Raw genomic sequence first — 17,027 nt, 5'->3', positions numbered from 1 at the left:
GCAATGTAAAGCAATGTAGAACAACAGGAGCATTTTTAGTGAAAATTATTCATTTTGTTGTGCCTTTCATAAGTAAGATGAGGTTCTGGTTTGGATGGATAGAAGTGTTATATGTCTGGTTGGATTTATCTGGTCTGAGTTCTTATAGGCATGTAGCACAGGTGAGAGTTTCCTAACAGCACTTAAGTTTACCCTTGAAATAAAATCCATCCATTTCAGAAAACAAGTAACTTTTTTTCCGTTTGGTTAGTTTTTCATTTGAGCCCAAGGTGTTCTAATGTTAGCAGGATATTAGTAAGAAATGCCTTTGAAGAGATAAACATTTGATAACTCCAAAGATACTTAAAAACTTAGTCTGAGTGTATTTGATTTGTGATTATGGTGAAATTTTAGAAATTTAGTTGGTACCTTTATTCAGAGATGAGAAACAGTACTACCATGAGAGCTTATGTTGCACGGGGCACTATGCCATATTATACAAACACCGTCTCCTTTAATCCTCATAGCACACTTAAGAGGAAGTTCACCAGTCAAGAATTGCATACACCTGGTCGGTCTGAGTGCCGTGGTGTTTACAATCCGTCACAGCCAGTCACAGATTTCTTTGTTCCTTCTCCACTCCACTCTTCACTTGACTAGCCTAAAAAAAAAAAAGAATTGCACACAACTGCAAGTACCAGAGACCAGAAATAACAGTGTCTTAAACAAGAGAGAGCTTTATTTTTTTCCCATGTAAGTGGCATCTGGAGATAAGCAGCCCGAGGCTGTATGAGAGCTCCACGTACAAGGTCCCAGGTTCTTTCTAGCTTCTGCTCTGCCAGACTGAACCCAAAGTCTCTGTCTTCACATTTCTGTCATGACCCACGACGCCTGCTGAAGCACCAGCCGTCAGGTCTCTGATCCAGGGAGGAGCCAGGAGGGAGAGGAAGAGGGGCAAAGGAGGGCTTTCTCAGAAGCCCCCGCAACAACCCTCACCTACACCTCAGCTGCCATCCTCCTCAACAAGGTACCAGGGAAGACTCATTACTGTGAAGGCTGCAAGCTATTTCTCCCACAGGTGGCTAGTATTATTTTTATTTTCAGATGAGAAAACTGAGCTAGAAGAGATGGAATCAGTTCAATCTCAGTCTCACTATGACTACTGACTTCTCTCCCTCCCTCCCACTTCTTCACTTCCTTCCTTCCTTCTTCTCTCCCTCCCACTGTCTTTTCTTCCTTCTTTCCTTCTTATGTTTGTTAATTTAGTAGGTATAAAATGATACCTAAAGATTATTTATTACTGTAATTTTGTCAGTTATTACAGATGAACAATTTTCTAGTTTTGTTTACAATTTATATATCCTCTTGTGAATTGCTTGTTCATATAATTGGCATGTTAATCTATGAAGATCTTAATTTTTTTCTTGTAATTTGTGGTTTATATCTACTACAGATATTTACTGAGTGCATGTATATATAAAATATGTATATATATTTGCAAATAGTTTTTCTTTTAATTTTTGAAATTGTGCTAAAATGCACACAACGTAAAATTTATCATTGTACCAATTTTAAAGTGGAAAATTCAGTGGCATTTAGTTGTACGATTTAGTTGCACAATGTTGTGCAACCACCCCCACTATCGACAGGGCCTCCTGTGACAGGCCACCTCGAGGACTTCTGGCCAATGATTTGATCGTCTCTGGGTCAAGCACCCACCGCTGGCCCATAGGTCACGGCCAGTGATGAGGGCAGGTGGGGGCAGGTGCCACAGGCCCGCCTGGGACAGCGACCTAGGGAGCATTGTGAGCAACTGCACATTGGTTCATTTTTTCCAAAAAGAATTTTTATGGTAAAAGAAATAGCCTTTCTAAAATTTCAAACTCTGCAGAAAAGTACAAAGAAGAAAGAAAGGAAAAAACAACCTAAATTCTCCCTGCCACAGGTAATTCTTTCCTCCCCTTCTCCTGGCCAGCCCCTCATTGTCCTTCAGGTCTCCATTGAGACGCGCCTGCAGCAGCCTCCCCAGGTCTCAGGACTGGTAAGGGGCCAGTTAGAGCGGGCCAATTAGACCTTGTGTCGACAGAGTAGCCTCCCCGTAACCCTGAGACCACTTGTTCCCACTTGAAAATGGGCCTTTATTCCCCACTGGACTGTAAGCTCTTTGGGGGCAGGAACCCTTTTCATCATATTTTGTTGTCTGATATAGTAATAGTGCTCCACAAATATTTGTTGAAAGACAAAACACAGTTTTGGACAACATCTACCCTGAAATCTCTATGTAGGTATGTATTAAACTGAAATTTAAAAAATTGGGATCATTATATACATACATATACATTATGGATACATATACATTATATATACGTGCATATTGGAAAATGCTTTTTAACACTATATAGACTTTCACTCAAGAGCTTTTAAATGGCACTGTTACAGGAATATCTTATTATTCGTTTAGCCACTTCTCTACTGGTGGGCAGTTAGGTTGTAACCAATTCTTTTGTTATTGTTGTTAAAAGAAAAGTGTGGTGGCCTTTCTTACACCTGTATCTTTGTTCAACTTTGACTACCTCATCAGGATGAATCCTAGGAGCGAAATTGCCTAACTAACATCATTTCGTCTTTGCCTAATTGCCTTCTAGAAAGGCTAAGGCATGTACACTCCCATCAATAGCTTCAGTGCCCGTTTCCCTTACACTGGGTATAATCAATCTTTAAGATTTTTGCAAATCTTATAGAGGAAAATGATAACTCATTTTAATTTGAAGGCATGGTAACAAGTTAGGTTGAACATAATTTCATAGATTTATCAGCCACTGTATTTATTCTTTTGCGTTGGTCCATCATGTCCTGACCCCTCTGTCATTTTCTTCCTGACCTCAAGAGTTTTTGTTAAACACATATGTTTCAGATATTCTGGTTTTTGTTTACATTTATTTATATTTATAATTTTTAAATTGAAGTAATAAGTACACATGGCAAGAAATCAAATTGTCAGATGGGTTTATAACAGGAATAAACAACCTCCTGCCTTGACTTTCCCCATCCCCAGAAAAATTTCTTTCAATTATTTGTTTTTAGTTTCTCTGGTGATTACCTTTAGAGTCAAAACAACATAATTATACTTTATTTCTTGATTTATCTACTTAGCAGTATCAATCCATTATTCACTATGAAAGATGATGATTTATGTCATAATTTCCTCTTTGCCAATGTCCCAATATTTTATAAATATCTTTTTTTAAAGCCAATAATAGAAGTGTTTTTCGTGTTATTAAAAACTCTGCATAAATATAATTTTAAATGCAGGATGTATATTAGTTTACATACCCATTCCCTCTTTACATTTAGGTTGTTTCCCATTTGTCATTGTTAAAATAGACTTAGATAAACTTGTTTGTATAGAAGGCATTTTCCATATTTACATATTTCCTAAGGGCAAATTCCTAGAACTGGAATTACTAGTTTAGAGGAAATTAGTTTTTTAAGGCTTTCGATGCATTGCCAAATTGACACAAACTATTTGAAAGGCATAGAATAATGGTTTTCAGGTGGGGACTAGGTACAGCATAATGATTTTCAGGTGCGGACTAGGTATAGCATAATGGTTTTCAGGTGGGGCCTAGGTGGGGCTCATTGTATCAGAATCACCTGGCAAAAATTTTCAAACCACCTGTGTTGCTCCACACGCCCTCCTTCTTGGGGTTGAGAATCTCCGGTAAGGAAGGAAGAATTGGGCTTTGGGGCAGTGGTGTGCTGGTAAACGTTTACTAACAGGATCTCAGAAAAAAAAATTAGATGCCTTCATTTGTAGTGTTGGCTAATTTCCATAGTGTAAATATTCCCACCATGGCCGATCTTAAATTACCAGTGTGACGTTACTGGATACAGAGTTGGGAAAAATGTGCACAACTGGTTCTCAACAGCTAGTGGGAGCTGGCTCCAGCACCCCACTGCACACCTCACTGGCTGGCCTGGCACACCGTCATGTCTCTTATGTGCAGGTTTGTACACACGTATTTATTCATTCTCTTTCACCCACATTCCAAGTTCCCATTCCTTTGCCCCACAGGTAGTCACTGTAATTGAATTTTCATATATCTATGTAAAATATAAAATGTTCAGTTTTCGGCTACATATTTTTATTTTACGTAATTATTATATAGTTCTTGTTCTTTTTCTTACTCTTATTTTTAATTATTCTCTCAGTTATTTTTGTAGTTATAAGTAGTATACTGATGAATACATGAAAAACAAGATATATTGGAGGTAGGAGGAAGCCATTTGTTTTAAAGCTGATTCGGCCTGACCTTGTTTTTCCAGAAAGGCCTGCAGTGGCCTGTCGAACAAGCACTGTACATCTGCTTTAAACACTTACAGTGTCCCAAAGCCAAGAATGATGCCTTTAAAGATAGGGATGTTGCCTCCCCCCATATCAGCATTTCTTTAAGGATAAGCATTTCTTCCCAGCAACTAAAGATCAGTTACTGACCTGCTGTGCTCACCTTGTGACCACTGACCTGCTGTGCAGCAAAGCATCTCGTGACTGCAATAAAAGAGACATTCCCGTCATATGTGAAGTATGTTCCTTGTTCTGAGATGCTATATCACCACTCTGCACATCCTGCTTCCTCAGAGCGCTTCCTTCCTTAGTGGAGGTTCTCTCCTGGGCTACATGACCTTTAGGATTGGCTGATGATAAAGTCACCCCAGTTTGATTTATAGATTGATTATGGATTATTTGTATTGACAATACTTATGGCTGGGGTTTTTATACTGATCCTGTTGGTGTGCTGCCTGCCCATCCCTCAGTCTTTCCTCGCTGACTTCCACCTCTCATCTTTGTCATGTACAATTTTACTGTCTCATTGTCAAGGGTATTAACATTTCCATTCAGTTCTGGAACCACAGTCAAGTCTGCGTGTTTTATGCAAATGCTGACTGAAACCTGAAAATGAATAAAGAGCCATGTAAATATTTTTATTTTTTATGACCATGTAGATATTACTTACTCTAGGAACGAGTGTTATTACGTTTATTTACATTTATAAGATTACATTTATTTCTCTAAAGGTCCAATGTCATGACGGAAAGGAATTCTCTTTTCTTTATCTTATCAACTGCCTAAAACCATGCCACGCTTTAGTTTTCTTCATATTATGGAAACAAAATAATATGAGTCTCTTTTTTAGTCGAGGAAAATATGAAATCTCGAATGTGAATCTCCCTTTCCGGGATCAGCTTTAATCCAAGAGAAACTGTGACGCAGTTATCTTGAAGGTAACACCTTTGGCCAAGCTCTCTGTGATGAATCACTTCTCTTTGCTGATAAGAGGAGTATGTAGGATAATTATGACCCATAGAGCTACCTAATCAGATGAAAACACACACACTCACTTGAAATTAAAACTTGTTCTGCTCCATAGTAAGTGGCAGATCTGGGTTTCTTTTCTTGCCACTCAATACAAAAAGCAAGGAGACTTGCTGGAGATCGTCTTATCACTCCTTCAAAACGGAAGGCTTTATGATTGTTAAAATCATAAAACATGTTTAGATTGTTATGAGAAGTTATAAAACTCGACTGAAGAGATTAAGTGTTGACTGAAGATTGAGCTTATTGTTGAGCATTTTAGTTGTAGCTGAATTTAAGATGAACTTACTGGGATTTAAAAAAATTATTTTCCCACCAGACTAAGTTGTTTTGTTCTCTAACACGACAAATGGCCAGAATCATTTTTGGTTTTTAAGTCTGCTGCCATGATTTGCATTACTATTTTTTAGGAAAAAAATTGATGTAATTTGCATACAACAAAATTCATCATTTTAAAGTGTATAATTCAGTGATTTTTAGTACAGTCATTACATTATGCAACCATCACCGCTATCTAATTCTCACTGAATGATCTTGCTTTCATATTTTGATTAAGTGAAATCTATGTTAATAGTTCATCTTCCCATCTAGAAACATGATGTTCAGTTATAGGCAATTTTTAATGTGTACTGAAGTCCTTTTCATAATCAAGAGAAGGTGATTTTTCTCCTAACTACTTTATTTAAAAAGTTATCAGATTGGGCCGGCCCCGTGGCTTGGCGGTTAAGTGCGCGCTCTGCTGCTGGCGGCCCGGGTTCGGATCCCGGGGGAGCACCGACGCGCCGCTTCTCCGGCCATGCTGAGGCCGCGTCCCACATACAGCAACTAGAAGGATGTGCAACTACGACATGCAACTATCTACCGGGGCTTTGGGGGAAAAATAAATAAATAAAATCTTTAAAAAAAAAAAAAAAGTTATCAAATGAAGAAGACTCCTCCTTGGGGCCAGCCCCGTGGCCTAGCAGTTAAGTGCACGCCCTGCTGCTGGATCCTGGGCACACACCGACGCACCGCTTGTCAGGCCATGCTGTGGTGGCGTCCCACAAAAAATGGAGGGAGAAGGGCACGGATGTTAGCTCAGGGCTGATCTTCCTCACACACACACACACACACACACACAAAACACCCCTCCAAAGGGTGTTTGGACAATATCTGAAAAGGGAGCAATAGAAGTTCTAGAACAGCCTGTCTTCATGAATTTTAGGCCCTCAGCTGGGCTGAGAGACCAATTTTCAGTTTTTCCACTCTGAAAATAAGAGCTTTTTGTCCTTTTCATGGTCTCCCGTGGGAAAGAGGATTTCATGGACTTATTTCTGAGGGTTATTGATCTATCTCCCATCTGGGAATATTTGTGTCTCTGTGACAATGTTTTAAGAAAACAAATAGTATCTGTGTTACAGTATAGTTGTTTCTCTGTGTATCTTTGGTGTCCCCAGCTAGATTAAAAACTCCTTAGGGCAGGGAACATGTCAGACCCTCCTCCTCTCCACAGGAGCCCGCACAACACAGGACACAGAGCTGGCACTTAGCAAACATTAACGACTTGATGTGCTGCTGGGCAGCTGCTCTGGGCTGTTTTTGTCTTCTGGGAAAAGGAGACCTTTGAGTCCTGACTCTGCTACTTTCTAGTGGTCTGACAATGGAAAAGTCATTTAAGAATTTCAGAACCTTATTTTTTGAACTATTTGTTTTGAAAAGCGTTACACATCTTCAAAAGCAGAGGATAGTAAAATGAAACCCCTATGTCCCCACAATCCTCCTTCAATAAATTTCAACATAAGGCCATGCTTTTTTCATCCATACACCCGTCTACTATTTATGCACCCTTTTCCCACCCTACTATTGAGTTATTTCAAAACGAATCCCAGACATCATGTTATTTCATCCGGAAATATTAAAGTATGTATATCTAAAGTATAAAGACTCTTTTTTCTTCCATAGAGATAAATTCATTGTCACACCTGATGATGTCCTCAGTAATTCCTTAATATCATCGAACTTCCAAACTAGCTTAGATTTCTCTGATTTTCTCTCATCTCTTTTTCATCTCATTCTCTTTGTTCTTGTTTTTACAGTTGGCTTTTTTGAACGAGGATTCAAACAAGATCAACTAATTTATTTGGTTGATTTGTCTCTTTTCTTTTAGTCTATATGCTCTCCTTTCCTCTTTTTTTCCTTGCCATTTATTTATTAAAGAAGTTGGGTCTTTTATCCTGTAGAAATTCCCACATTCTGGATTTTGCTTATTGCATCCACATGGTGTAGTTTAACATGTTTCTTCATCCCCTGTATAAACAGGTAGTTAGAGACGCTTGGTCAGTTTCAGGTTCAATTTCTTTTTACAAGACTATATCATAGGTGTATACTTCCAGCCTATTGCATTTCTTCAGGAGCCACATGATATCTGATTGTCTCTCTTTTAGTAGCATTAGGATTTGTCAATGGGTTTAGGTGTTATCAGTCTTATCCTTCTCTTAGTAAAGTTCTCCATCAGACTTTCACCTAATAGTTTACCAGCCATTGGTGATCATTGCCTAGATCCATTATTTCTTTTTTTTCTTTCGTCAGGAAGATCAGCCCTGAGCTAACATCTGATGCCAATCCTCCTCTCTCTCTCTCTTTGTTTTTTTGCTAAGGAAGATTGACCCTGGGCTAACATCCATGCCCATCTTCCTCTACTTTATATGGGATGTGGCCACAGTATGGCTTGACAAGCGGAGCGTCGGTGCTCGCCCAGGATCCGAACCTGCGAACCCCAGGCCACCATAGCTGAGCGCTCGCACTTAACTGCTTGCACTACCGGGCTGGCCCCGAGATCCATTATTTCTTTAGGAGTTGCAAAATTGTGATAATTTAATTCCATCCTTCTTTCTGCATGTATTAGCTGAATTTAGAGAATACTTTTCTTTCATCAACTGTTTGGTTACCCTGAAATACAGACAATTTGTACAAGAAAGGCAAGATATTTACTAGTTTTCAAAATGAGTTGGTTTCTTACTATTCTCCAAAGATGGTCAACGAGATCTTCATTTTAGTAATCCTGTGAACAATGGATTTTGATGGCTTTGATGTGTTTCAATTCTTTGCAATCATTTTTCTTCTTCATATATATACATATACATAATGAATTCACATTGATATTTCCAATTCAAAATTAGGATTATAAGTTTTTTACATAACTTTGATTCTTATATCCTTTTTTCTCACACTGAAAATCTTTGTTCCTAATAATATTAACATAATTACTTATTTGCTTTATCCTACAATATGTACTAGTATCAAAACAATGATACCAATGTTTTCACTAACAATATGATTACTGAGAACAGATTAGAATTTCTATTTATCCCACTAGGTACATAGAGTTAAATTACTGTGTCAAAGTCATTTGAAAGAAATTTCACTAACTGCATACTCAGCTTTCTTTGCTTTCTTTTTCTTTTGATTTTTAGGGTTAAGAATCCTTTTTAGGGTTAGATACAAAAAAGGGGGATAAAAACAAGTGCTCCATGAGTTTCTGGCAGAATTGAATGAAAATGAAATATGGGAAAGCACACTATAAGACATGGTTACACTGTAAACCACAGGATCTATGGGAATGTAGAGTGCTGGCTATTGTAATTCTCTCTCTGTATCAAAGGCCATCTTCACTCCCAGTCAGAGGACGCTATTGGTCAAATTGTCAAGAGCTCGCTCAGGGTTGATTACTAGCCACCAGGGCCCAATTGTCTCATTTGACCATTTAACCTCTCCATGTTTCAAGTTCCCCATATGTAAAATGGTAATAAACTATAATACTTACTTCAAAGATTTTCTGTGAAGAAAATTAAAGGAGATTAAAGGAGAATATGCACTCAAATTATATTTCTTTTCTTCTTCCCTCCCCTACTTCCAGCAGGGAAGCTGTGCAGGGAATTTGAACCATTTAGAACATGGCAACCAAGCAGACAGAACCGGTCACCACCATTAGCCTTCGGAAGTTGAGCTTGGGGACCCCAGAGCCACAGCAGAAACGTAAGATGATCATAGAACTCTCTAGTCTTCAAGTTGCTGCTTAATCTTTCCCAGTGTATTCACTAGATTTTATAGTAATGAATTGGTTTTCCAACATCCTCCAGGGTGAGCGGTAATCCACGCACTTTCCCTCCCCACAAAAGCTGTTCCTTTCACTTTGCCTTTTCTTGTTAGAGTCAAAGACATTCACCGTGGAAGAGGCTGTGGAGACCATTGGATTTGGACGTTTCCACATTGCCCTGTTTCTGATCATGGGCAGCACTGGGGTAAGTGCCCCTTGGAGATCGTTTGCATCTCTCATTGTTGGACACATAGAGTCTTCCAATGACCTACAGCTTGGGGTTGTCCATTCAGGGAGGGGTGTGAAAGGGAGCAGGAACCCTGTGAGGTGGACACTCCAAAAATAATTTTCATCTACCTTTGGTAGGTGTTCGGTTATGAGCAAATGAATATCTGTGTCTCTGTGTTCTGGGAGTTCAATACTCATTTTAAAAATTGAAGTGCTGGGAAGAGAGGAGAAAACTGTGGTATTATTCAAAGAAAAATTAGACACATGGTTCTCAAACATTTTATGCATAAGAATCACCGGGGACACCTGTTGTAATTACAGCTTTCCAGATCCTTTCAGTGGCACTGATGAAGGTTTGTTATTTACCATCTGCTATTTTGAGAAAAGAAGAGTGACAGCTCAGCCCAGGGCTTTCATAAACAGTGGGACGTACTACGAAACCACTATTTCCCCCATTTGTAGTTGGAGTGAGAATATGTTAAGAACCCCATATTGAGATTTATAATGATAGTGATCACAAGACAGAATGAAAAATATAAGAGAAGTGATCAACACAACAATGGTTTCAGGTGGGAGATAAAGATAACTAAGAGGGAAACCAAGAGCAAACACTAGAGAGCCCCGACTCTCACTGCTCAGCTAAATAGTATAAGAAAAAGGATGATGTGAGCTGGAGACAGCATGCGACAAGTTCTGGTGCATCTCTCAAAAGCCTTGGCTTCTCAGGAGACAGTCTAGTGTAGAAACAGAGAAAGGCAAGACATGTCCTAGTCCTACTTTTATAATAACCAATAGCACAGTGTAGAACATTTCTTCATCTGTAAAGTCTCACCGAGGCTCCAAATTTTTAAGAGTCTATATTTCGAGAAACAAGTAGATATGAATCGGTAGGATTTTATCATCAACTCTCCTTTGCTTTCAACCAGAACGTCTCCACTTCTGTTTTGCATATTTGTTTTCTAGTATGGTTTCATTTCATGGTCCCCTTGGCTTAAACAGTGTTGGAAACTCTCTGCATCTTTTATCTTCAAATATGTTGGGAACCCTGTCTTTTCTTCCGTAACAGCCCTCTAGCAAGTGAAAAGAAAATGTAGAAATTTTTTACCTCCCCAAATCAACCAAACCACCCATATAAGGGAAGTGCCTCTCTATTAGTGGTTATCTGTATTAGAAAGAGGGTGCCATTGTACTCCCCTTCCAAACAACAATTGTGATGTCTGTATAGGTAACCCCTAGGTGTCCGTCTCCAGACTTACGCCCATGGAGATTGTGTGTCTATTGCATATTCACATTTGATGTTGTCGTGAAATGGCTCCTGGTCTTCTTTCAGTGTTTTGTAGGCTGCTTCAGTTCTTCCCAGCCCACAAGCTAGGAAGGGCTTTTTACCAGGCCGCCCCCTCCCTAGCTCATACACACAAAGGAAAAGAGAACTGCTTATCTGAGTGTGGTAACCAAACCCCCCCCTCCCCCGCCGGTCTTAGGATGGGCTGTTTTGTGGACCAAGACTTTCTCATGAGGATAGATACATTGACAGTGGCAGGCATGGCTCCTCCTGGCCACGGTCTATTCGGGCTCTTGGTCAGAGGCATTTGGAGCAGTAGCTGGGTTTCAGGGCCTCATGTGACCAGGATGTGTGTAACAGCATCGCAGGAGAAGAGCAGCCTCAGTCCATGACCAGGACTTCTGAGTCCTGGTCTTCTCTAAGATTCTCCATGAGGTCTTCTAAGACCTTCTGATATAGTGCTGCTCCTCTATGCCCCCCTCCCTCCCTCCTGGCTGGTCCCTCTCCCCTAAGGCTATTATATCAGAGTAGGACAGATCCTTATCCCTTATTGGCCTATTTCCTCCTAAGCCCCTTTAGAAGAGTGGAGTCCTGATTAATATTGACCCATCTGCTCTATATTACTGAGGAAGATAAGTTTAATAAATCAAACATTCTTCCGAGGTCATCACGCTATCTCTTATTCATAATACTTTTTGGGCTAAAACATACCAGCTATCTGAGCTCCAAACATGACTACAATACTCTCTAAGAGAGGATAGCCATTATGATATACTTCAAATTCCCACATATTAGCTAACATCACTACACCTTTTTCATCGCAGACCCCCAAGATACACAAACATAAATAGTGCCGTAACAAATAACCCATACAAATATGCTATTGTTATCAACAGAACATGTCCCAAATTCATCTTTCCTCCCTTTAATTCCCCCTTTTCCTTCTTGATACCCTTGTCCCTCTCAGTGATGTCATTATTCATCTCTTCCTCCAGACAAAAAGCCTTTGATTACCTTTGACTTCCTTCATTATTATCCTGTACTGAATTTCTATCATCCTTTTCTATTTATTCTTTCAATTCTTTTCTAGCATCTACTTCTTCCTTTCCCTAGGAGATAAACTCACCCTGTAATGGATTGCAAGATATGGATAGAAGATGGTATTCAAACTTTCTGTTGAAAGAAATATCTAGTAGCATATCTTACACTGTTTGCTAAGTAAACATTTCTTCCAGATGATGAACTCATATTGTCTTGTATTTGTTGCTTTATTGTTTTCTGGCTTTCATGAATCTTGCCTCCATCCTAGCTTCTTGAGATCAGGAACTATTTCAAAAATCCATTTGCAAGGGGTGTGCCCTGAGATCTTCGCAATGATGAGTATAAAACAACAAAGCTAGGTTGATGAGGATGCTGGTGGTTGGCTAGGTTCACCCACTAGCTAAGTGACTGGCCCCCACACAACACCCTCACAGTGTTACAGTGCAAATGCATGGATCAGCAACATCATAAGTGAATATGTGTCAGAAATCTTTGGGGGCCTTCTCAAATTGTTCAAACTGTAAATGCTACATCCATGAAAGCCAAAGTTCTACTATACATCTTTATCCTACTAGCAGTGCTGAGTGGGTACACAGTAGGTGCTGCCTAAGTGGGGGAGGGGAAGGAGGAGGTTAGGACTTGAAGGATGATGGACAAGTAGATGTGGGAAGAAGTGGTAACAAACTAGCACTTAGACATGGCATTTCCCTCCTTCTTCATTAAGGTTGCCGAGGCCATGGAGATCATGTTAATAGCGGTTGTGTCTCCTGTCATCCGCTGTGAGTGGCAGCTGGAAAACTGGCAGGTGGCATTAGTGACCACGGTGAGTGCCTTCTTCCTGTACTGCGAATGTGCCAACTGAGGACCCAGAGCTTCTGCTCCCCTTTCCCCATCCCACAGGACTGAGAGCCAAAGCATGCCTCACCATGTGGCTTCCAAAGTTCATGGGTTTGCAGGCCCAAACTAGCATTCGAGGCCTTTTTTCCCCTTCCTCTTTCCCCCTGGGGAGCACAACCTTGAACTGCTTATTTGCCAGCCCCTGGTAAGAGCCCCGAAGAGATAAATGCGAATCAGAGAAAGTGACTCTTGTGTCATGGGTTAGTTATGGTTTAGCTAACTATTAATTATTAGTTCAGGGCCGGCCCCGTGGCTTAGTGGTTAAGTGCGTGCCCTCCGCTGCTGGCGGCCCCGGTTCGGATCCCGGGCGCGCACCGACACACCACTTCTCCGGCCATGCTGAGGCCGCGTCCCGCATGCAGCGACTGGAAGGATGTGCAACTGTGACATACAACTATCTACTGGGGCTTTGGGGGGAAAAAAAAAATTATTAGTTCAGATCACTAAGAGGCTACTTAGTTGGACCATAGTGACTTAACCAATTACCAAATCAACCTCACTGAATTGTATTGTGTTACGCATTCGACTTTTCTCAAAGACCATTATGAACAGCCTTACGACTGGACACCAGGTTTTGCTACAAAGTGGAATTAAGGATATCATCCACCATTCTTTCAAAAGGTATTTATTAAATACCAACGAATTGCCAGTAGACTGTGTGAGCGCACGCGTGTCTGTGTGTTGGAGGGAGTACAAGCAGTTCCACGTTGCTTAAATAGAGAGAAAGAAGAGGAAACAATAGGAGGCAAGGTTGCAGAGACAGCTGGGGGCCAGAAGTATCTCAGAGTCTGCTCATGGACTCCATTCTGCAGACCACTGGGCCACTACACCCCAACTTGGGCCAAAGTGCACAAGCTCTCCAAGCAAAGAATAGTTGGCACAAATTTTTAGGACAGTTTTTCAAATTACCGTTTTGCATAACAAAAATCAATTTTACCTAAACGAGTCGTCGACTTCATGCTCATTATGTATTTCTCATTAAATGAATATTAAAGTACACCTTTTATCATGCAGAGGTCTGCTAATTTTTTTTTTAATCTTAAAAGAGGCTCTTAATGCATAAAAATGTTAGAGGCAAGGGGCTGGCCTGGTGGCACAGTGGTTAAGTATGCGCCTTCCTCTTCAATGGCCTGGGGTTCACAGGTTTGGATCTCGGGTGCAGACCTATGCACCGCTCATCAAACCATGCTGTGGCGGCAACCCGTACACAAAGTAGAGGAAGACTGGCGCGGATGTTAGCTCAGGGACCATCTTCCTCAAGCAAAAAGAGGAAGATTGGCAACAGATGTTAGCTCAGGGCCAATCTTCCTCATAAAAAAAAAAAAAAAGAAGAAGCAGCAAAGAAAAAAAATGTTAGAGGCCACACCGTGGATGATGGGGAGCCATTGAAGGGATTTAGAGAGGGGCATGGTCCATTTCTACGAACGCTGAGGAGACAAGTTTGGAAAGTGGGTAGGTTAGGACACTGTGGCGGTGGTGAAGCGACAGTGCGTGGAGGTGAGAAAGTGTGTTCTGGAAACAGGAGGTAACATCAGCTTAGGTGGTCACATCAGCCAAGGAGGTGAAAGAAACACAAGGTGAGGAGTGGAGCATTGATTTATTTGGGTACTGAAGCTGATTTTCACGAAGACAGGACTTAGAGAGAAACACTGTGAACCAGGTGCCAACATGCTCACTGAAAAAGGAGAACGTCTAGGAGGTAGGTCGACGGTGATGGGTACAGGACGACAGAGTCAGATGGCAGAGGCCTTGAAGGAGGATAAGGTCTGAAAAAGAGAGAGAGTTATGGTCTGAAGCTGGCAGTGGAGAATGCCGGAAGTTTCCCCCCACCCCCCAACCTTCTGGGGGTTGTGGGCAGAGAGCAGTGGAAGGCTGCAGGGGAAGGAGTGCCCCACCTCTCGCTCACTGCCTTTACCAAATTCTGCCTGGGAATTTTCATCTGTGTTGGGAACCAGGAAAAATTCTCCCTCACTTGAGGAATTGATCTGATTCTCCTCTCAGATAATGTGTGTTGCATGCCCAATTGTGTTTCTTTCTGTGTCCTGGAGGCTGCGAAGTTTGGAGCCCAGTCACAGCAGCAAATGTACAAATCTGCCCTTATTCTCTTAGTTCCATTTCCCTCACGAAAATTCCTCTATTCTTAATCCTGTAGCACTTGCTTCTTTTTTTTTTTTTTTTAAGCTCTCTCTAATACTTTTAGAAAAGAGAGAGGGTATAAATAAGAATAACCAAAGATTGTACCTGGGCTTGTAATTAAGTGACTCAGCATTTTTCATTTTCTTCTCCACATAAAATATAGTTACCACTTAGAAAGCATTCCTTGTCAATCCTTGTACCTTGATGGTGATTGCTGTAACGTTATGTGTAACTATAACTGCTCCACACCCCACATGTAGGTATGCATGTCTTCACTCCTGAGAATATTGCATCTATCACTCCCACAAAATTATACGTATCTTCCTCGACTTACAATGAGGTTATGTCCCGATAAAGCCATCGTAAGCTGAAAATATCGTAAGTTGAAAATGTATTTAATACTCCTAACCTATTGAACGTCATAACTTAGCCTAGCCTAACTTAAATGTGTTCAGGACACTTACATTAGCCTGCAATTGGGCAAAATTATCTAACACAAAGTCTATTTATAATAAAGTGTTGAATATCTCAGGTACTTTATTGAATACTGTACTGATAGTGAAAAACAGAATGGTTGGATGGGTCCAGCATGGTTGTAAGCGTATCATTGTTGGCCTTCTTGGTCACGTGGCTAACTGGGAGCTGCGCCTGCTGCCCCGCATTACGAGAAATGATTGGACCACCTGTCGCTAGCCTGGGAAAAGATCAAAATTCAAAATTTGAAGTACTCCTTCGAATTTAGTTTCTACTGAATATGTATTGCTTTTGCACCATCATAAAATCGTAAATTGAACCATCGTAAGTCAGGGACTGTCTGTATTACATGGTACAATTTCTATATTTACAGCTCCCATTTCATTGGTTGCATTCGTATTGTTTCTAATGGAGCCTAAAGAGGCTCCTTAATATCAGCAGTAACATGACTTCCCTTGTTAGGTGGGTCACAGCTCAGAAGACTTCTCTAGGTCATGCAACTCGTCCAAGATGTGGCTGTTTCCTGCTCTGAGTTCCTCACCTCCTCCTGTCCTCTCGTCTCTGTCCTCCTGGCTGTGAGTCCCATCTGACTTTGGCAACTGTCTTCTGGCTCACTGACCACAACCTTGCTATCAGGAGGGGCCCAGAGTGATATAGCAAAGAGGCAACATTTTCACCATCTCCCAGGCTTCCCAGCCCCCAACTCCAACTCCACTTTCTGGATAACCTGGCTGAGCAGTGGTTGATGAGTAACCTGAAGGATTGTGAGTGAACCATGTCCCCCACATTTTGTAAATGAGAGAGTTAGTGCTGAAGTAACAAAACCTCATGTGGTGCATAAATCAGAAACAGAAGAGTCATTTTTAAACTAAAAATAAGTACCTGCAGAAAAGAGCAGACCTTCCAAAGGGAGGGAGGAGGAGTTGGGGGGCGGAGGGGAGAGTTCTATGTCCCTATGCCATCTCCCACACAGGATTGCAGAGTTCCCAAGCTTTGGAGTTCACATAGACTTTGAGTCAAGGTTCAGGTTCCAGACAGGCTTAATAGTAAACAACTCAACCTTATGAAAGTCATTCCTTTACACTGAATGAAAAGAAAACAAGAAAGAAAATAAAAAGTCTGCCACTTATGGGAGAGAACAGTGTAAACTTTACATTTAATCTTATTCTAGGGCCGGCCCTGTGGCTTAGCGGTTAAGTGCGCGCGCTCCGCTGCTGGTGGCCCGGGTTCGGATCCTGGGCGCGCACCGACGCAGTGCTTCTCCGGCCATGCTGGGGCCGTGTCCCACATACAGCAACTAGAAGGATGTGCAGCTATGACATACAACTATCTACGGGGGCTTTGGGGGAAAAAATTAAATAAAAAATTATAATCTTATTCTACTATTTCCTTCATCTTTATTAATCAGCTAATTTATTTTAATCCAGTTGCAATTTAGTTTATTTACACAACACAGCATCTCAATAAGCAAAAGTATTTTAAGTCCAAAGAGCCAGTTTCCTCCTTGCCTTAGGCAGTTTGCTATTGTTTCCTTTTATTCA

General features: G+C 40.9%; 1 protein-coding gene across 6 annotated transcripts in view; it reads left to right on the top strand.

Annotated features, from left to right (window-relative positions):
- SVOPL (SVOP like) overlaps positions 1–17,027 on the top strand; it is a 68,595-nt gene that overhangs the window by 1,444 nt on the left and 50,124 nt on the right. For 3 of the 6 annotated variants that reach the window (XM_058531042.1, XM_058531026.1, XM_058531032.1), the window contains exons 2-4: positions 9,249–9,367; positions 9,542–9,633; positions 12,704–12,802. In XM_058531042.1, the coding sequence (XP_058387025.1) occupies positions 9,286–9,367; positions 9,542–9,633; positions 12,704–12,802 (273 nt within the window). In that variant the 5' untranslated portion in view covers positions 9,249–9,285. Of the gene's footprint in view, positions 1–9,248; positions 9,368–9,541; positions 9,634–12,703; positions 12,803–13,414; positions 13,498–17,027 lie in introns of those variants that run through there. The other 3 variants (XM_058531036.1, XM_058531041.1, XM_058531047.1) reach the window with 3 other exon arrangements.

This window comes from Diceros bicornis, chromosome 3 (assembly GCF_020826845.1).
Source record: "Diceros bicornis minor isolate mBicDic1 chromosome 3, mDicBic1.mat.cur, whole genome shotgun sequence".
In the NCBI taxonomy this organism is placed as follows: Eukaryota; Metazoa; Chordata; class Mammalia; order Perissodactyla; family Rhinocerotidae; genus Diceros; species Diceros bicornis.
This window is presented reverse-complemented; position numbering and strand designations above follow the sequence as displayed.